At 39.6% G+C, this 21,568-nt stretch overlaps 2 protein-coding genes across 4 annotated transcripts in view; both read right to left on the bottom strand.

Annotated features, from left to right (window-relative positions):
- Positions 1-636: 636 nt before the first annotated feature.
- LOC103374544 (synaptotagmin-11) lies at positions 637-13,874 on the bottom strand. The gene is made up of 4 exons (XM_008304650.1): positions 13,661-13,874; positions 6,452-7,392; positions 4,164-4,284; positions 637-3,669 (listed from the first exon to the last, which is right to left on the bottom strand). Exons 1-4 carry the CDS (start codon positions 13,692-13,694, stop codon positions 3,359-3,361), a joined length of 1,407 nt encoding a protein of 468 aa, XP_008302872.1. The 5' UTR covers positions 13,695-13,874; the 3' UTR covers positions 637-3,358.
- A 2,479-nt stretch (positions 13,875-16,353) lies between these two features.
- Positions 16,354-21,568, bottom strand: part of LOC103374543 (Williams-Beuren syndrome chromosomal region 27 protein-like) — a 6,258-nt gene continuing 1,043 nt past the window's right edge. The window contains exons 2-8 of one of the 3 annotated variants that reach the window (XM_008304647.1): positions 20,919-20,995; positions 19,844-20,064; positions 19,336-19,460; positions 19,078-19,206; positions 18,764-18,899; positions 17,653-17,745; positions 16,354-17,247 (exon numbers count right to left, since the gene is read on the bottom strand). In XM_008304647.1, the coding sequence (XP_008302869.1) occupies positions 17,018-17,247; positions 17,653-17,745; positions 18,764-18,899; positions 19,078-19,206; positions 19,336-19,460; positions 19,844-19,928 (798 nt within the window). In that variant the 5' untranslated portion in view covers positions 19,929-20,064; positions 20,919-20,995 and the 3' untranslated portion in view covers positions 16,354-17,017. Of the gene's footprint in view, positions 17,248-17,652; positions 17,746-18,763; positions 18,900-19,077; positions 19,207-19,335; positions 19,461-19,806; positions 20,065-20,918; positions 20,996-21,568 lie in introns of those variants that run through there. The other 2 variants (XM_008304648.1, XM_008304649.1) reach the window with 2 other exon arrangements.

Genomic DNA, 21,568 nt, shown 5'->3' with positions numbered 1-21,568 from the left:
ATATTAATATAAAAATAAAATAGATTTAAAAAAATGAAAAAATAAAGACACTAATACAAAAAATAAGAGATTGAAAAGACAAAACATAATAAAGTAATATATATATATATATAAAGTATAATAAGAGAATAAAAATAGAAAAAATAAAATCAAGCAAAAATATTACTGAAAATGTAAATAAGAGATTAGAGAGAGAAAAAAATTGAAATAAAGTTAAAATATTCATGTAAAAATTAGATAAATGGGACATTAAAGAGAAATAATTTAATAAATTAATATAATTGATGAAATTAGATTTAAAATAGAATTCTAACAAAATATTAAAGTTAAAATAATAATATAAAAATAAGAGATCAAAACAGAAAAATAGTAATAAATGATTTAAAATATGAATATAAAAAAATAGGAGCTTCAAAAAAGAAAAAAAAATAAATGTTAACGTTCAAATATTTGTAGAAATTTTTTCCCCCCCATAATTAACAGACTAAAAAGAGATAAACTAGTGAGTTAATACGTAAAAATGAAATGATAGGAGATTTAAATTTTAAAAATAAAGAACAATCATAATGTATAGACTAATTATAGAATAAAAATAAGCAGATCTGTTAACGTTAATAAAGTGAGCAGACACAGCCATCATGGCTAACTTGTTTTTTATTTGCACGTCCAATGAGTGTTAACAAACCCAACACAGAGGTTAGCATCCAGGTCTACAGCAGGGGGCGCTCAAACACACTAAAGCTCCGAGGACATCAGACAGGAGAGAAACCAGCAAACATTTTCACATCTGTACAAATCTACAGTCAGTCAGTCCGTCCGTCCGTCTGTCGGTCACAGCTTCAGTCCACAAACCAGATCTGAGGCTTCGGGTGATAAAAGCTGCTGCGGCGTCTTCACCGCTTCGTTACGTCTCTAAGATTTAAAGTGAAATTTAGTTTTACACACATTATTAATCTCTGTAAGAGAAGCAAGCTGCAGAGCAGATTTAAGGTGGATTAACTTTCAACTGGGATGAAAATGTGCTTTCAAAAGTTCACTCACAGTGTATCATCAACAAAATATTAAACCCAATTCACTTTTTATGAAACAAATCAATACAAAACAGCGCCACCAGCTGGCCGACTAAATCATTGTGCAGGGAAATGTTCACAGGGAGAAATGCTTTACAAACGAGTGCAAATCAGGAGTCCAAATCTGGTCGAGAAGAGAATGAAAATGTACAAAATGAGACACAAAGAGAGAAAAAGGAAGGAAGGCAGCAAAGCAGAGGGGAGCTGTGGCTGCTGGTCGTCTTTTAGGCCTGTTGTTATCAAGATCCACACTGAACTGTCCGTCATTTCATGTTTCATTTAATCAGGAATCTATCAGCAGATCAAGACTCTGTTTTGTCCTCTAGGCTTTGAGGCTATTACCTACATTTGCTTTACTTTAAATAGAAGTTTAGACTATGAAGCTGTGACACTGGGTGCTCTTTGATTTTAACTCTGAAAATAATGTGATCAGACTTTTCTAGATTCCCCCAAAACATCCTGAGGTGGAAATAAGGTGTTCAAATCAGCCGAGCAGGTGTTTTCCCCCAAAAACGTGAAGGATGTCAGATTGTGGAGTGACTCCTCAGAGCAGCTTAAGCTCCCGAAGAAATAGTTTTTGTCTCAAATGGAGCACTTCCAGGATATTTAGGCTTCTGTTGTTACTGCTTTACTCCTTATTAGTACGATCCTTAGTGATTATTATTCCTCGATTGTTTACGTTCAAATAAGCTGCTCGATAATCAAAACTAATTCATTACCAACAACCTGCAAATATGTGGAATTTAGAATTTTATAGGTGCAAATGTTGATTTTTAGTGAATTAAAATATCTTCCAAAACCTTCTCTAACTTTAAACAGCTGAATGTAGACACTGAAGACCATCTAAAGCTGGACCTGCTGCAATATGAGCTTCTAACATTGATTTAGAAAGTATTCAATGAGGCTGCAGGTAGAGTCGCTGAACAGTTAGTCTGTCTACACAAAAGCTGCTATTTTTTTTTCCAAGCGACTAATCGATAGGTTGAAGAAAAATTTCAGTCCACCAAGACTGTCTTCACTTCATTACAGACCAAAATAAAACCTACTTTTCCAAACTGATTATGCACCGAATGCCTGATATTTTCAGCAAATAAATAAATGAAGCAACTTAAGTTTGTGAGTTTAACGGTACCAGTGTTGTCTTTGCTTTTAGATGCTAAAAGTCAAAGTTTGTGCAGAAAAAAGCTCAATCAAAGCCACAGAGCGTCTGTCAGTGTGACACCTCTGATACAGGCAGTCGGCCCAGGTTTCTTCTCTTCTGTGATTTGTAATTTTCACGTCACACCTGCACGTAAGAGCGCTGTGGAGTCAGAGATCTGAAGGTAACAGGCCTAAAACCACCATCAGGACCCACAGCTGCCTCTGCTGCAGGAAATCAGAGAAACGTATTCATGTCACAAACAAGTATTTTACATCGTCTCTCTGCCTCCATGAGCAGATTTATCAGAGTGATCTAGGGTCAGTCAGGAGATGTTTAGTTTTTAATCCGCATTCAGTTAAAGTCCACATTAAAACGAGGGCGTCCAGCTCCTGCGGATCAGTTCTGCTGCAGGATGGGAGGAAACTGTAGGAATCTGCAGGCTGCATGCTGCCGACGAAAACATCTTCATCCCCCCGAACAATGGAAGTCTGTCGCTGAGGTGGAGCTTCAGAGGTGGGAGGAGGTTTCTTATTTGGTCCTACTGAGGAGTAATTATATTGGATATATTAGTTAAATGCAGTGTTACTGAGTACTTAAACTGGACTTTCTCTTCTGTCAGAGCTGAAGTTTCTTCCTGTCGATCAGTCAGCGAGATGTCAGCAGCTCTCAACTCTTTATCCCGAGTTGTTTTGTTTTTCTTTTCAGACAGACATGCGATGAACTGCATGACAACAACAGCAAGAGGGGGATTGTTTTCTTTTTTCAAGGATTTCTTTTTTAATGTTATTGGAGCATTCCTTCCCCTGGAGGAGACACAACAACAGTCTTAGAAATGGACTTCATGGTTTCTATTTGAAAAACAGCTTTTTCTTTTCATCTGCTGGCTGAAGTAAAGAACTGCAGGATTCTTCTTATCATTGCGAATGTAGTGGTGGTAGAGAGAGATAATAGAGACAGAGAGAGAGAGAGAGTTTAACTATGATCACAACAGTGTGTGTGTCTGTGTGTGTGTGTGTTTGTGTGTGTGTGTTGCATGTAAATGTGTGCAGATGTGTGTGTGTGTGCTGTACACTGAGTCTGTGTTTCCAGTGAGCTTCACTGGTGGAGTCCCAGCGGGGTCGCTGGTTCTGGTTCTTGCTCCTCCTCCTCAGTACTCGCTCAGGTTGTGCCATTTGGAGATCTGCCGGCGGGGGTTTTCGCAGACCTCCCGCCAGTGGGAGGCACCGGAGGGGGCGGGGCTGTGCAGGCCCAGCAGCAGGCGGCCCAGAACCTCGTTCTTGGTGGTCCGGTCGAAGTCGACCACCAGAAACTCCACGGAGATCTCGGGCAGCAGCTCAGGCGGGATGTCATAGATGAAGGACTCGTTGAAGACGGGGTTCAGCGTGCACTTCTTCACGTGAGTCTTCTTCTTGGCGATGCGTTTACGACCGTAGAAGACGTTCACCTTCACGTAAGGATCTGAGGACACAAAAATGATCGACTGGTTACCTGAGAGGCCCGAATATAATATCAGAAATCTGAGGAAGGAGGCCGTCACATGTCACAGCATCAGGTGTGTCTAGTACCGTACAGGCCTTCTGCAGAGAGTGATGCATTATGGGTAATCTGTAGCCTTATGGCTGCTCAGCTGGTCAGCGTTTAGAGTCACAACCAGTCAGCATTAAAGAGTTTAAACTGATTCACTGCAACACAGGAAATACATTCAGAGGAGCAGCAAGAGAAGGAAAGAAGAAGGTAGGGAGGAAGGATAGAATAAATGAAAGGAGACAAAAAAGGAGGTACAGAAAGAAAGAAGGAAGGAAGGAAGGAAGGAAGGAAGGAAGGAAAGAAAAAAAGAAAGGAGGTAGAGAATTAAAGAAGGTGTCTGAATACTTGACTAATCAGTGATTTTATCGGAACACTCTCCCCTGCTGTTCTACCAGAACCGGTCGTGGTTCTGTGGTTCTACTCACTGGCTGACAGGCCGGTGATGTCCATCTTGGGAAGGTGCCGGGCCTTGAGGACGACCACGCTGAGGCGATGAGACACCGGCTGGTAGGACAGAGAGGCCAGCAGCTCGCCACGACTCTCACACTGAAACAGAAACAGAACCAGTGAAGAACAGAACCAGACTCCATCATCAGCTGTTCATTTAATCCTGCTGTCGCCCACAACACAGGCTGAGCTGTCCGTCACACAACATAATATTCCTCCACAGGTTTAATCAGAGACACTGAACTTGTAAAGACACAATCAGAGGAGCATCAGAGCAGTTTTACTGTTAACACAAGATCTGTGATCTGCTGCAAAACCAACAAACACAGACGAAAGTAAACAACGCAGCTGGTTCAGTCCATCTCAGATCATCACATGTTGACAACAATTTCTGCTCAGTGTTCTCTGATGTAGCTGAAACTTTTACAGCACAAAATATGGAGATTTTTAAAATATCTGTAAAACTGTAGCTTGATATATCAAAAACATTTCCAGCTAAAATATATATTTTTTTATATTTCCCGTTGACCCACTTGAAGCAGGTTTTTTTTTCTCACATTGAAATTTAAGTCTGTTTGAAAGACAATATTTCAGAAACTATTAAGGATAAAAAAAAAAAACAGAAATTTTCACGGCGATTTCCCATCATGTCATTGATTCAGAATTAAAGTAGATCAATTAATCTCTGACTATAGGTCAGTTAAAATATGAAAAAAAAAGGAAGCCGTCATGAAAAGTTCCATCTTTGAGAAAGTCAAGTCAGGTGAAGTCAACCAAATATATTTTCTGGACCATATGCAGCTGCATGTCGTAATAATAAAAAAACTAAACATATAGAATACTTTTAATATGAAATAGTCAAAACGTCCATATTTCATTCATTTTTAAAAACAAATTGTTGATTGTTAACATGGCCAATCTAAACGTAAACAGTTTCTCAAACCAGAGAAAATTGTCCCACACTAGAGTTCAATATCTTGAGTTTTGGACAAACCAAGGCGTGTGGTGTCAGGAAAACTGTGACTTTTTCTCTGTGGACCAAACATTTATATTAGTTAAGTAGAGAAACGAACTGTGAATGAAAACTGTAGCAATCTGCAGCTCTTGTTAAAATGTGACAGAAATGTAGCAGTTATGAGGGCCTGAGGATGATAAGACCGATCAGATTAACAAACACGCTGCTGCTGTTAATGATCTAAATGTCTTTTGCAGAGCAGCTCAAACTGAATCTCAGACAGACATATCTCCAAACGTGAACTCCTAACTCACTGCTGCTTGGCTTGGTTTGTATTCTGATTTGAAAAACCTTGGAGAAGCAGACAAACCCGTGATGCTGGTTGAGACCAACATGATGAGTCACATTAGGTTTATCAGTAACATGTTTGCTGGGCTCAGCATCTTTAACCTGATGAAGACAGAACAACAGGGAGTCTGTCACTGAGACACTGACATCTGATTATTTGAACCCAGCAAAGGTCAGGCCGGCCTGTTTCTGCAGTAACACACAATAGCACCAGCTATTAATCAGCATCAACAACAACACAAAGAGGCAGAGGAATGTATAGATGTGAAGTCACACTGTCAGGAGGTTAAAGCTGAAACTGAATCTCCTGAGTAGAACCGAGTATGTTGGACTATCGTCAAAATGAAGAGTATCTGTAATGATAAGGTCTTTTTTCTTATTGAATATTTACTCATTTACTCAAAATACCAAATATTAAGTAATAAACTAAAAATGCCCTCAACAATAGTTCCCATTTCATTGATCTAGTGACAACAGGAGACGTGAAAAACTACTGAATTATTAAATCTATCATTAACCTCTGAACCCCAGAACCTGTCAGCAGGTTTGAACGGCATGTCGTCTTTAAAAAATCTCCAAAGTGACACCATTTATCAGCCAGAATGATCAGATTTTAACCTAATTATGTTTGACTTTTGATTTCATCAGGAAAAACTAATGAATCATGAAGTTAAAATCTGATATTCCATCAAAATCACCTAATTCTACATGTCCGATCTGAAAATAAGCCAAAAATAAAGTGTTTGCTACTGTGAGGAAAAATGAGACAGAAACTGCCTCGAGGTTTAAAAATCCACATTATTTTCACAAAGCAGCTTTAACTTTGATTTATTATAACTGAAGAGCTTGTAGAAATTAGAACAAAGCTAATGAAAAGAGAAAAATGTCCTTAAAGATATTTTTTTTATTATTATCACCACTAATAATAATAATGATAATAATAATGAGTGAGTCTTCAGTCACCTGCATGTTCCTCTTGGTGATCTGCTGGCTCAGGTGGACTCGGCCCGTGCTCGGGTCGACGCCCTTCAGAGGCACTACGGCCTCTCCGATGACGTCATCGCGGGCGAAGCGGTCGAAGCTGAGGACCAGGAAGTGCAGAGTGAGCTCGGGTAGCGAGCTGTAGGCCACGCCGTAGAAGGTGAAGGTCTCGTCAAACAATGGGTCCAGGGTCTTCCTCAGCACGCGGGTCTTGACGCGGTGTTTCTTCTCTGGCAGGATGGTCATCTTCACGTATGGGTCCGAGCTGCCCGCCTGCTCGTCCATGGCGGGGAGGCCGCGGGCGCCCACGATGGTCACCACCAGCGCCTTCTTGGGGAAGTTGTAGTCAACGGTGAGGCTGATGGACCCCAGGCTGGGCTCGGGTTCTGGTTCTGAGGAGGCAGGTGTGAAGGGCGACGCTGTCTTGCTGCTGGTCTGGCTGCTGCTGGCTGAGCTACTGTCCAGGCAGCAGTAGTCGGCACGGACTGGCAATGCCCGCTCCAGCCGGGCCTGGCTGTGGGCGGAGCCTGACCCGGCAGGTGGGACCAGGTGACTCATCTGCAGCTGACCTGGGACGTCCAGGATGTTGTTCTCAGCGTCCACCAGCACCATTCCCCTCCCTGCGGCGCTGGCGCCAGGGCAGCCTCGCTCTCCATCACGGTCGGACCGGTCGGCACGCCGGATGCCGCGGACAATCCTCTTGCTGCTGCTGAGGGATTCTGGGTAAATGCTGATCCCCTTCAGCATGTGGATGAACTTGTAGGGCGGGTCCTCAGCGTCGCAGTAGCGGTCGCCGTGCAGCTTGTAACGTCCGGAGACACGAAGGTAGCGTCGCTGGCAGAAAGACCAGAGCAGAACCAAAACCACCACAACCAGAACCAGAACACCAGCTCCCAGGAAGCCCGCCAGCACCGGAGACATGGCTGCAACCAAGACAGAGAGACGGTTAGAAAAACATACAGAGCCAAAACTGTCAACACGTCATTGTTTATGTTTTCAGGTAAATCCTGTATAGTAATCACAAAATAGTTCAGACAAAAGGCTCAAAGTTCTCTGGAGTGTTTCTGTTTTAAGTAACAGTAAACTGAATATCTTGAAGTGGAGGTTGGGCAAAAAAACAACACTTGTGGATGTCACTTTGAACTGTAACAGCCACCAAGTCTGTCTGTCAATCTGTGCATCTCTTTTGTTAACTCAGAAATTTTGAAATCATGAAAGTTTAATGTTAGAAACGTACAATAAAGATCCACAGCATTTAGAAACTGACGGATGCTAACTTACAAGATGTTGGATGATTTGCATGATTATATCCATAATCACTTATGGACAGAAGTTCAGACGCTGTTATGGACAATAATACAGATAAAATTTAGTTTAAATCAGAAAGTGCCCATTTTGACTCCCAGCGGATCAACGCTGAGCTTATTTATATGTGTAATGCACTGAAGCAGCTTCTCACGTCATTGGTGTGAATGCTGATGAAGTATTTCTGATGCAAATACTAAACATTTCTGAAAACATTTAGAAAAGTGATTCTGCTGAAGATATGTGTGGTGACACTACAAAGCACAACATTTTGAAATTCTTACTGAATTTCTAACTCATTATATCAATATAATGTTAACACTGTGGCTAACAGTGCATAAAATGCTTCTTTACTACAACTAACAGCACTGTGGCTTTTAGTTATCAGCTGGAATTGACAATTGGTACAAAATCAAGATGGACAATGATCATTTTCTTCTCAGACAACAAATTCCTGGCGATAATTTAAATTCAGTACTTGTCATTAAGAAAACAGAAAAGCTGCAACACAGGTACTGAACTGATAAAGAAAAATCTCCCATCTCATCACAGGTGGACCTAAAATTTCCATCACTTGTCATTAATCAAAACGCCTGAACATCAGCCCTGATAACTGGTCGATCCCTGGCGGTGACATCATCACACTGTAACACAGTGATGTCACCACACTGAGTCTCCTCATCTCTAATTAGAGTCCAAGTGATTCCTGCTGAGAGGAAACAGGAAGAAGAAGAGTGAGGAGGTCTTTGTTTGCTGTTTACAGAAGAGTCCTGTTGTTCTGAGGACACACACACACACACACACACACACACACACACACTGTATTATAAGATGACCTCACTGTAAGACATTCTCTCTTTTCTAACAGCATTTTTTTTTTTACAGTTTTTGCAGCTACCACACATTTCTGCACACTGTGACCTGCAGCAGCAGCACAACGATGACTTTGCAGTCAGGTAATGCTGTGTTCATTGTGCACACAAAACATCAAGAATTTATTTCCACAACAAACGTTGCTTTCTGTTGCAGTACATGGAAATCAATATGTTGATCAGGGAGTAAGTATCCTGGATGGAAACCTAATGCAGATATTAAAAACTCAGACCGAGGCAGCTACTCTCTGCGTTTCCTTTAAGGCAGACGGAGTGCTTACGCTGTTCGTGCATTTCCCTAAATGTCTGCAATGAAGGTGCAAAGTCAGCACGTCCCACAGAGACGCAGTATATACACAAAACACTGATAAAAATGTGATGTGAAAGTCTTTAGATAAGCTGAAAATCTTGAACATTATTACATTTGGATTATATTAAAATCTTTTATTTCTTCTAATGTTCAAAATGAGGCTTGAGTTTGGAATAAAAACTATAAAACGTGAGTCAGGTTGGGACAAATGTCCATTTTTCCCCCTATTTTTTACAGATATTATCAAGAAAATAGACTAACTAATGATGTGAACCAGTCCCGGCCTTCATTGTAAACTACTGCAATAACAGTACATGTGTTTAAGTTAATCACACATGCCAGACAGTAGTAATTTTGTCTCTGCTGGCTTTTTTGGTTTCACAATCGATGACAAAACTGTGGTTTTTGTCTATGAATTCCTGAGGAAGTCCTCTGTGAGCTTCACTCGGTACGAACTGATCAGGATTCACTCTTCTAAAAGTTGAAAGAGGAACAACAAAAGCCCCGAGATTTTACAGCTGCTTGAAGACGTTTATTTCTACACAGAGATCTTCACCGGCTGCTGCTATTCATCTGTGCACTGAGGTTTTCTGTTACCTGCTGCTCTACTGCCTCTGACAGACGTCTCTAATGTCAGACAATCTAAAGCTGCAGATTTACTTTACATTTGTAATAAGCTCCTACATGTACGAGACAGACAACAAAAAGCAGATCAATAAACCTTCTAATAAGCTGATCAGTCTATTTCACACTCACAACTACTCACGTAAGAATCTGTACATTATCACTGTTTTTCTACACACAAAACAACTTTGTGTAGTTTCTGAATTTTCTACATATGGAAGATTCTGTACAACATCAACTGTACTTATGTTTCTTTCTGTTTATTTTAAAGTTACTGACTTTTGTTCCCACATTTTTGCACCATTGTCTTTGCTGCTGTAACACTGTACTTTTCCTACTGTGGGATTAATGAAGAATTATCTCATCTTATGTATGATTTGTGTATTTTATATTTGCGTTGTATATGCACACTTGTTTTTACTGTGAAGCACTTTGCTATGTTAGTCATATTACTGTTGCTTTTCTTTGCAGGAGCACAACACTGACTAAACTATGAACCGGTAAAGCCTGGCTCTGTCTCGACTTTGTAAGAAAAGTTTTTCCTCGTGTTGTTGTTTGTCTCTAAAATACTGTAAAGTCTCGATCTGACTGCGTTTATGAGTTAAACTGAACTGAGCTGCAGAAAATCCTCCTTCCTGTTGTTGTCGGCTTTCATTCAGACTCCATCAGATGATGTCATGTTTTGGAAAGAGCCGAAAGCAGCTGAGCTCGCTGCCTAGCAACCAACACACACACACACACACACACACACACACACACACACACACACTGAGCTGAATTACACTCAGGATAAACTCACAGTAACTCTATTATTTAGTTTTCCAGTAAAAAGCTCCTGTTTTCATTTCTATAATGATTAAACACCATTTAAAACCAGAAAATATTCACATTTTAAAAAGCTGCAGTGACTATATTTAGACTGTTTTTATTTTAAAAATTACTCAAACTGGTCATACGATTGTCATATTAGCGGGTGATTAATTTAACAGTGGACAGCTAATGGATTATTGGTTGCAGCTCTACACACCATCACATGAATAACTGATGTTTAAAATGTGTTCTTCACTGCACATCAAGTAAAGCTCTTCCTAAACTAACGAAACCAGGAAGCTCCACAGGTCCTGGCTTCACTTTGGGAGTCAATATGTTGCTGTGCTGCAGACGCTAAACACCCCTGTTTGGAGTATTTTGGATTCAGCATGTTCAGGTGAAGTTAAATAAACACAGAGAGAAACTCGTGTCCCAAAGCAGCACAACTAACAACCAGCTTAAAAACAACACAAACTACTACAGGATCAACACATGAAGGACGAGAAGAACTAACACTACTTCACTACATTTCCAGCAGTGACAGTTTGTGAACATGTCGCATAACCTGAGAGTGACAGCAGCCCTGTTGCTTTAATTTTTGGTAAACTGTGGAGTTGGCTGATCTTTTGTACATTAGCAGGAATCCAGCACAACATGGAAGTTAAAGCAGCTATCAATCGATTAGTTGTCAACTAATAAATTAATCATTGACTATTTTCATAATGGACTGAAGTAATTTTGAAAATAAAAACAGTGTAAATTCTCTGATTGCAGCTTCTTAAATGTGAATATTTTCTGCTTTCTTTCCTCCTCTATGACAGGAAACTGAATGTCTTTGGACAAGACAAGAAATGTGAGGAATCACAAACTAAACTGAATTAATATGGTCAATACAAAAAATAACAGATTATTCAACTATTGATGGCAGCCGTACTTGTTTTTTTTTAAAGTTATTTTTTTGGCCTTTATTTTATAGTTCAGTGAGAGAGAGACAGGAAAATGGGTGAGAAGAATGGGGGGAGGACATGTGGGAAAGGGCCACAAGCAGGATTCAAACTCATGACCTCCACATTGGGACTGTAGCCCTGCATATGGGACACCAGCTCAACCAGGTGAGCTATAGCGGCGCCCCTGTACTTGTTCTTTATAAACATGAAAGATGAAACATTTTCGAAGCAAAACATCACTTCATAAAAGTCTTTCTGGACTCTGTAACACTAATTTCTGAGTAAGTATTTGATTAAATCAAAATGAATCACTACTAAACTGCTTTTCCAATAAAAAATTGCTGTTTTTAATATTTGCTCAGTTTGAAATGATGAAACAGATAAACACAGAGATACAATAACCAGAGGAGAGTTTTCTTATTCAGCTTAAAGTATGACAAATGATGAAGTGATGCTGATTCTGCTGCAGCTGCACGTCTCACCAATAACTTACTGATGGTTAATTGATTAATCTGCTAAATATTTTTAGAATAAATGATCGTTTAAAACCACAAAAGGAGAACAGTCTGAGAGCCTCAAACATGTTTTTCATTTTATCTTTAAAAATTACTTTTTAAATAATCAAAATAGCTGCAGATTAATTTTCTGTCAAACAGAGAATTGAGTCAACAAGTTTACATGGTCGATCGCGAGACAATCAACTAATTACTGCAACTTTTTGATGGATTCCTTTTCTTCAAATAACCTAAAAATATAAGAAAGAGATGAAACTGTATGATTTTCTAAACCTTTGACATCCTCCAGAGTTTTGTTAGCTGCAAAATAAAATACATTTGATTGAACTATTTCATTATCAAAGCTGTTGTGCCAAAAAAAACAAACAAATAGTGTCTAATTTTATTGTTATTGAGCTGCTTTCTGCTGATTCAGTTGGCATTTAAAGTCTGTTTTATCAAAGTTATTCTGGACTTTGGTATTAAAGTAAAAATCTTCACTTTTACTCTCAAACTGAAAAATAAAGACTTTAAATGTGCTAAAATCAATAAACAAATCAGACTAATGATATTTTTAATATTAACAACAAAAATAGGAATTCAAACATGAAATATAAGTATTTTGTAATAGAAGTCATTTTCTATTTTTTTATTGATGATTTTAAAATATATATATTAGATATATTTATCAGAATTACTATCAAAATGTCAGATTTAAATTTTTTTTTTAAAAAACCCCTCAGATTTCTTAAAACAGTGACATCATGCAGGGATTTGTTTTGTGGAAAACAGAAAAATATTCTTTCAAATCGTGAAATTTACAAAACAATTCAGCTCCTAAATTGATCATCTGTCTGATTAATTGTCTAAATGTAATGTTTCTGAGCTGTTTACTGCTGATTCGGTTTTTCTTCAATGCCTGCATTAAATCAAGTTATTCTGGACTTTGGTGTTAAAATAAAAACCTTCAACTTCTACTCCCAAATGAAGAATAAAGAATGGTTTATTGAACTATAACATCGTGTTGAATTCAGCCTGCAGGGTCTGAACACATCCAGGCCTTATTCTGTTTCCTTTCATTGTGCTGATTTATCACATTTATCATTTAAAACACTTTAAAGATCACATTTGTTACTATTAGATTCTACATGTTGAGGCTGATAAAAAATGAAACCAACGTTTGCTTTCACAACAGCAAAAATATGAGTTGAAATATGAAATAAAGTCACATTTTGCTGATTTTTGTCGATTTTTCGTCGCCAGGAACAGACATGACGTCACCCCGATACCCACCCCGACTGGCACGCGCACGCACGCACGAGAGCGAGGCAGACTGTGCGTGGGAGCGCGAGACCGCCCTGTTTAATTAAACCACTGTCTGATGATTACATTTAATATTTTAATCTAAAAATTACTAAAGAAGCTGAAATCTAACAATACGTTGCATTTTCTATCAATTCTAGTCACTAAAATGTCAAATCAGTGGAAAGCTGTGATTTTTATCGATTTAAACCGTCTGCTCATCAGTTTTCACTCTGTGAGCTGATATATTGTCGAGGCAGTGAATAAAAAATATGGAAAAAATGCCCCAGCTTAAGAATTAAAATAAAAAACGACCTGGATTCTATAAAAACAGCGAGTGTGGCCTGAAAACGCTTCACTAACAGGCAGCTGATCAACATGACACAGGACATTTCAGTCCTGTACACCTGTTACACTGCACGTTATATTATTAAACATAAACTGAAAAATGACACTTGGAGAATTTAAACTGGCTGATTTCGACGGTAAACGGCGGACGGATGGAGCAGAACGGGCCTGTCTCTCACCGTAGGCGGGTCCCAGCTCGATGATGTCCGCCATTTTGTGGATGCGGTCCTGACCGAGAAGAGCGCAGAGATGGAGGGACACCGACTGACCACCGCCGCGTTACTTCACATCCATAGAGAGGCGACGGCACGGAGGAGAATCACCGAAGACACGTCCTTGGTCCGGGGGAACAAGCCTTCATATGTCCGCTGACGGAGCCGCGGTCCGCTCGGAGAGATTCGGTGTCTGTCGGAGCTCCGCTCGGTGCGCAGTGATGCTCGCGCTCGGATGCAGGGAGGCTGCGCGGAGGAGCTCGCGATGAGACTGGACAGAGATCGTCTGTACAAAATGATGACTCACTTAGCGGGAGAAACACGAGAGCAGCAGCAGCAGCAGCAGCAGCAAGGGGCAACTCCCGTGGAAGGGAATAATTACAAGCATATTTTTAAAGTAACTTAGAAACCTAAAGTTATGGGAAATTTAAATTGCTAAAGTTATGACATAAAAAGTCACATTTTCAACATGGGTACTAAGTGAAAGTTAGAACATAAAACGTCGACATTATCCAATTAAAGGCAGACATTTTGGAATTAAGTGTTCAAAATTACTATATAAATGTACAACTTTGGTGATTAAAAACGTAAAATTATGATGTAAAAGTCAAAAGTTGGGGACAAAAAGGAAAAATATGCAAAATGACTGTAGTGAAACAAAAGAATAAATTATCAAACAAATACAGAAAAATCTGGTGATTAAAAACTCCAAATTATGACATAAAGCTCAAACATTTGGGATAAAATGTCAGAAGCAAGCAATAACAAAGTCAAAATTATAACAGAAAAGTTCCAAAAACACACAGAATTGTATCACCACAAAGAGAAACATAAAGACGACAAAGTTCACAAGATAGCTTCGAAGAAAAAAAAAAAAAGGCAGAATCAGAGCAGAGAAAGAAAAAATAGGGACAAAATTGCAAAATTGTGACATAGAAGTCCAAACTTTTACAGTCACAATCACAAGATCGAAAAGTCAAAATTTTCACATAAAAAGAATTTTAATAAAATTCTAAACCGGAAGCGAAATATTTCCAATGTTATTTTGTAATTTTGACTTAGTGGGTGACGTCCAAATTTGAACTCTGACATTCAATCAGCTGCTCTATTCTCTACAGTTTGACATTTGTGAGTCCTAGAAATGCAAACAGAGTGAGAACTCTTTACATCTTCTGCCTCTTTGGAATGGTACTCGCGGGAGTGGAGCGTCACTACAGTGTTAGATAATAAACAGGAAGTGTACTTATATGTACAAAAACAGGATTTATGCATCAAGCAAACAAACCGTGGCAGCAGGTAAACAGCAAAGAGTTTAACTGATTTTAACTGAAGAAGAATATGTTGTATTTAATTTATTTCTCTACAGATTAAAGATGGTTTTCATTCCACATCTCTACTGTCACTGTGTGTTTCAGTATTTAAAACCACTTCTGTTGTCCATCACACAAAACCACCTCAAACAACCAAAAAAACAACCACAAAACACCACAGAATGACAGAAAACGACCACAAAGAGACGAAACCTCTACAAATAGATGAAAAACAACCACAAAGAGACAACCAGACAACAACACCACAAAACAGCCAGACAACAACACCACAAAACCACTACAAATCAACACTATAGAGCCAAAGAGACCCAAAAGGGTCACAAACAGAAACAAAACCACCACAGACACAAAACAACTACATCGACATAAAGGAACCCAAAAAAGACACAAAATGGCTGCAAAGAAATACAAAATCACCATAAATAGACACAAAACAGCTACAAATAGACACAAAATGACTACAAATATTCATACAACGACCACAAAGAAACACAAAACCACCACAAATACAGACAAATTGATCACAAAGAGACATAAAATGATCAGGAAGATCATCCAAGAGGTTTCTTCAGTTCTAACTGACTGGTGAGGAGTCTCAGGGATTTGTTCTTACTTCCTAATCACAACTAAAGACTCACAGGCCTGGAGGGTTGAATGGATGTAAACTGTTTGAAGGCGGATCTCAGGTCTGCCGTGTAAGTAGCTGGTAGGTGTTGTAGACCCTCCTCTGTTTACAGATACGGCTCCCGTTAAACACAGTTGTCTTTCTTCACTCCTTTCTTACACCATGTGTCTGCTCCTGAGGGGCTGCTGTCCTGTGTCGTGGTTGTTTAGTCTCTCCTGAATAAAGCTCTGTATTTTGAGAAAAGTTTCTCAGGCACTCCAGCTTCATACATGATGCGTACGCAAAATAGTTACACTCAGGATGTTAAAGACAAAAATGTCCCCAGGAAACCCTGTTAAAACTTGGCCCCATTGCCTTTACAACAGGAAACCTTTGTTGTTAAGCTTTCATCCTGAAGCTCTGGCTTTAAAAAACTAATTATTACGATTTTCCATCAAGATTTGATATATTTTGACTGCAGCACTAGTTCCACACCATACGAGGTGATGGTTTTACCCAAGTTTATTAAAAATTATATCGAAGAATCAGTGAAGTTACAGACATTATCTGTAAATTAACAATGCAGCACTTGTTTGAAGGATCACACTAATACTGTCATAATCCATTTCAATTTATCTTATTATTTAGGCAATGTTATTTTCTGCCTTCTTAAATTACATATAAACTGAAGTAAAATGACAATAAAAAAGTAATGAAGTATATAGTTGTTTTTAGACTGTTGAAGGTACATTTTTATTGGTTTTATATTTGTAGTGACTTGATTTCGACAAACAAAAAAACCCAAAGCCACAGTGAGGAGCTGGTACCGAGACATGCGGCGGCTCCATGCAGTAAATCAAACATCTGCGGACTTGTACTTAAGATGTGTTTATTTACCACCGTGTACCACTACAGCCTTTGCTATGAACACACTAACATCTATAACTTGCATGAAAACAAAGAAAAGGCTTAAAGATTAGTCTCTAAACGGTGATGACGGTCAAAAACTGTGTGCTTCTCTTGGTAAGCAGCACACCTGAGGAGAAGTTACCTCTTCTTTTATTTATGCATTTCCATGTGCTGCTGTCCAATACGCCACCTACTGTGGCAATTGGTGAATGACCTGAACACATACAAATGGCTCTAACAATATTTGTGTGTTCTTTTACATTTAAACTCTGCATCTCTGGATACAAATTAAGAAAAAAAAAAAAATAAGTCTGTCAGTTTGCTAAAGGTGTTTGTAATAATTCAATAAAACTCTATGAAATAACAGAGTTTCTCTTTCAAATATAGAATAAAAGTGTCCTAAACACACAGCACAGAAAGTGTTGTAATCATCACCATCTTTACTTGATGTTATTCAGACAGTGTGCTCCCTGGTCAGAGTTACATTGCCTTCTTGTAGAGGTACACAGTTCCGTGGAGGTAGCTCTTCTTCTGCTCTTCTTCACTGTAGTTCCTGTAAGGATCCCTGATGTAGTTTTTCATCTCTCTGGTGGCAACCAGACTCCACAGATCCTCCTCCTCCATCAGCTGCAGCTCTCGCTCCATGTTCACTTTGTATTCGTCTCCAGAATCACACTTTGGGTCGACTCTTGACATGCAAATCAGGCCTCCTGCAGGGAGCAGCAGTTAATAACTGAGCAGAGAAGAAATTGTTTTAATCTCCCTCTGAAAGACATTAAGAGGTTTGTCAAGTAAAGATTTCATGTTTCATGTCAGAATCAGCTGGTGCTTTATCTGCAGTAACTTTACCATATTTAACGAAACCCTGGAAAGTTTTAGATGTGTGGAAATGTTGTGTTGAAAGTGTGTGATGTAAAAAGTGAATCGTTCACACAGTGTCCTACCAGAACAAGGTTCCTGAACACCTACAGAACATTAAGGAACAGACTGGAGGCAGAAATGCAGTTTTTTCTTAATGCACTGCAGAGATGTTCAACTGTAAAACAGACACGCTGGATTGATCTGATAACTTTAATGTGCTTGTAGTGTATGTTATCAGGAAAATGGTATCAGACCTGGTTTGGCGGCGGCGTGGAGCTCTCTGATGATGCTGACCGGAACAAAACCATGACGCAAAGCGCCGACAATAATCACAACATCGAACACACCTGAAACCACCGACAAGATGGGAAGGTAATGCATCAAACATTCCTGTTCACGAATATCATTCAAACACAGGGAATACGAAACTCTGTCGACACAACATTACCTTCATACGCAACTAGACTGCACTTGTTCTGGAGGGAAATAAACAGGTTTTGTTTGGAGATAAACATAATCTGCGTCCTGTCACGTGGTGGGAAAAGCAGCCAGTTTGAGAGAGCAACAAAGTCTGAATTTTACAGAGTTTCCCTGTTTTGTTTAAATTACATATAATATCGTAAAATTGCAGAAGGTTCCATTTACACTTAAAAAAAAAAAAGAAGCCAAAGCTGTAAGCATCAGAAATCTGTATTTTTACCAACAGTAATTTATTCTTTCACATTTTACTGTAAAATCACAATGTTTGAATGCATTTAAATTAATTTACAATATCTTTACCTTACAGATATTTGCTGTTGTTTTAAAATGACAGTATTCCACCATTTTGGAGGTTTCATGACTATGAATATTTCCAGAGCTACAGGCCCTTGAAGTACATAGAGGCTGGTCCAAACTTTTACCCTTTTCAACTGACTTTTTCCATCATTTCTGAGCCTCACACTGGAGATGGACATAGAACATCAGGCTCAGAATGAAGTTTAGTTTGTTGTTGTGCTTTACTTTTAGTGTTCACCTGCCTTCTTGTTCGGCTTAGGAAAATATCACTCCTTGTTTGACAGACATGATGCTAGAAGCAACATGACTTGGTTAGGGTTTGGCAAACTGTCCCAGTTTGAGTTAAAATACGACTCTTTCAATACTTGTTTTGAAGTGTCTCCTTTCTGGGCCACCATGAAGACAAGTCCCACCCCATCTAATAACTGATTGGTTGGCTGAAAGGAACAGACGGTGAAGCCATAAAATAAATAGCAGAGATGCACATTTGTGATACAAACGATTCAAGATGCAGTTTAGTTGTGTAGAACATAATTTTGTGGAGACTGGGTTGGAGCATGAGTTGATGAACCAGTGAGTGCAGAGTACCAGGCTGTGCAGGCAACGGTTCTGGTCCCAGTATGGCCGGTTTGAGATCCAGGTAGAGGCCGGTTTTTTGAGCTTGCTCCAGCATGCCTATACTGCCGTCCACTCCCACAAAGTGCCTGAAGCCCAGTTCATGCATCTGAAAAAAGACAAATAAACGGAAATTCATGGTTGGCTGCTTCCTGAAGCTTCACCTGAGTCCAATCATCATCCAGCTTCTGATCGTTCTGCTGATTGTTTCTCCTCCAGAGCTCCATCTGTCATACAGATTTCACACTGCATTATGGTAATATTAACATTCTCAGTAACAGTCTTACCAGTTTAGCGACCCATCCAGACCCGCAGGCGACGTCCAGAACCAGAGCTTGTTCAGGGTTCCCACTGAAGTTCTCAGACAGGAATTTGACTGACAGATGTGGAGCTTTGTAGTTCATCAGGCTGCTGTCCTGTTGGACATCAAACTGCCGCTCAGAGAAACTCTGCTGATATTCAGCTCACAACATCCTGATGTTCTACTGTTGGATCAACTCAACAGTTCCTTCAAGTCAAAGCTTAGACTGGTTCTTCAAACTCACCTTTTCATAGGTTTCTGCCCAAATGTCGTAGAACTGAACTCGGTCTTTTGGATCAGAACTTTTGCACATCTGAAAATTGACCCTTGCATCGTCTTCAGTTCTGAAGGACATAATGGATGATGAACCTGCCAGAGGAAGAAGTTTAATCCTTTATAGGCCACTCCTTGAAGTACTTGGGAAATGAAAATTTCAGCTATTGTATGTTATTGAAGGATATTTTTACTTTTGTGACTTAAAAAAAAAATGTTGCTAATCAAGATGAATAAGGTTTCCATATATGGTAACTTTCCCGTCTACGGTTAGAAAAAGATAATTTATAATAAATAAAAGTAACAAACTGCAAAAAACGTTCATTTAGAAACATTTTAGCTTGAGGTAATGACACACAACCAGTAACCAAGTATTTAGAAAGTGCTTGGCAAGTTCATTTAGTGATATTTTTCTTGGGGTAGTGATATTAATGGCACTAACCTCAAAAAAATAAATCAGAGTGGAGTTCAATGCAAACCAGTAACAAAGGGTTTACAAAGTGCCTGAACCATTTGTTGAGTGACATTTTTCGGAAGTAGTGATATTGGCACTAATCCATCCATCTTCTTCCGCTTATCCGGAGTCGGGTTGTGGAGGCAGCAGCCTTAGCAAAGCCGCTCAGACTTCTCGATCCGTACACACCTCCTCCAGCTCTTCTGGGGGGACCGCTAGGCGTTCCCAGGCCAGTCGAGAGACAGACTTGTGGAAGGAAACCCAAAACGTTCGACCCAAGTCATACAGTTTAAAGGCAATGCTACCAAATACTAAGGAAATGTATGTAAACTTCTGACTTTGAAGAAAGAAAGAAAAAAATCTCTAAAAAATATTCTCTCTCTCATTATTCTGGCATTTGGTTGCAAGGTGTCTCAGTGGTTAGCACTGTTGCCTCGCAGCAAGAAGGTCGCCGGTTCGCGTCCCGGTGAGGACACCTGGGATCTTTCTGCGTGGAGTTTACATGTTCTCATGCGGCATGGGTTCTCTCCAGGTTCTCCGGCTTCCTCCCACAAGTCCAAAAACATATTGAGGTTAATTGGTGATTCTAAATTTGTCCGTAGGTGTGAGTGTGCTTGGTTGTCTGTCTCTAAGTGTAGCCCTGCGACACACTGGTGACCTGTCCAGGGTGTCCCCTGCCTTCACCCTAAGTCAGCTGGGATAGACTCCAGCCCCCCGTGACCCTAGTGAGGATTAAGCGGTGTATAGATCATGGATGGATGGATTATTCTGGCATTTAGCAAATAGTAATAATTTTGGTGATCCTATCTGACCTAAAACAGGAAAAGTTTAGTCTGATTTAATGTCAGACAGTGAGGGGAAAAAAACATCTTTATCTCTTTTTATACAGTGTGTGTAAACTTCTGGTTTCAACTGTATATAGAGTCCTGCTGTTTCATGGCACAGTGTGTGTTGTGTTTCTCGCTGTACTAACAGATGCAGCAGAGCTCCTGCGGTCCACACTGTCCTTCATACATTCATTGGACAAGTACAAGCTTCCACTAAAAAACTCCTCCATAAATATAAACCAGAGGCCACCTGTGACAGAAGTCTGCACTCACCTGTGTGGACGCAGAGGCAGGTTTATGTAGAACACAGCTCAGTGTGTTTCTGCCACTAACTGACTGACTGGTCCGACCTGCTCAAACAACACAAAACAACAGAATTTTAAATGCCACTGAACACTCAGATTCTTTACATTCTACTTGTAAGCGCCATTTCAGAAGGATTACATATTTCATGAACAAAATATACATTATTTTTTAGTATATTTGTATTTTTTGGTTAAAAAGAAATGTTACATTTCATATGTATATTAGATGTAAAAACTATGTGCGTTTGTATTAGGTTTCATGGTTAATTTACAAAGAAAATAAGACTGTATGCAGTTTTGCTGTAGAGGGCGCGCTCCTGTTGTTTTGTCATTGCCCACGAAGAAGACATTGTTGTTCTTTTGACTTGACTTCAGAAAAATAAAGGATGGCTGATGGAGCAACATGGTCTTTTTACCGTGCTGTGATGGCTAAAGTGTTGGGATTTTAGGTGTGGACATGTATTGTGGCAAATCTACTGCCCGTGTGTGGTTGGCTGCTCTTTGTGTTTGATTGGTTGTTGCAGGCTGGGCGGGGCCATGGCTGAGGAGGGCTCGCTTGTTATCCGCCGCACCTGTCCCTCATCAGCAATCTGCGTCTCCCTCTTCACCTCCCTCACA

This window comes from Stegastes partitus, unplaced genomic scaffold, assembly GCF_000690725.1.
Source record: "Stegastes partitus isolate 25-593 unplaced genomic scaffold, Stegastes_partitus-1.0.2 Scaffold2278, whole genome shotgun sequence".
Classification (NCBI taxonomy): domain Eukaryota; kingdom Metazoa; phylum Chordata; class Actinopteri; family Pomacentridae; genus Stegastes; species Stegastes partitus.
The sequence above is the reverse complement of the archived record's forward strand: the minus strand, read 5'-3'. Positions and strand labels throughout refer to the sequence as shown.

Excerpts from the sequence above, each read along its gene's own strand:
- LOC103374544 (XM_008304650.1), bottom strand. The coding sequence starts at position 13,694 with ATGGCGGACATCATCGAGCTGGGACCCGCCTACG. Across the intron at positions 4,285-6,451 it reads TCACCAAGAGGAACATGCAG|TGTGAGAGTCGTGGCGAGCT; the intron begins GTGACTGAAGAC and ends TTTCTGTTTCAG. Across the intron at positions 3,670-4,163 it reads CATCACCGGCCTGTCAGCCA|ATCCTTACGTGAAGGTGAAC; the intron begins GTGAGTAGAACC and ends TTGTGTCCTCAG.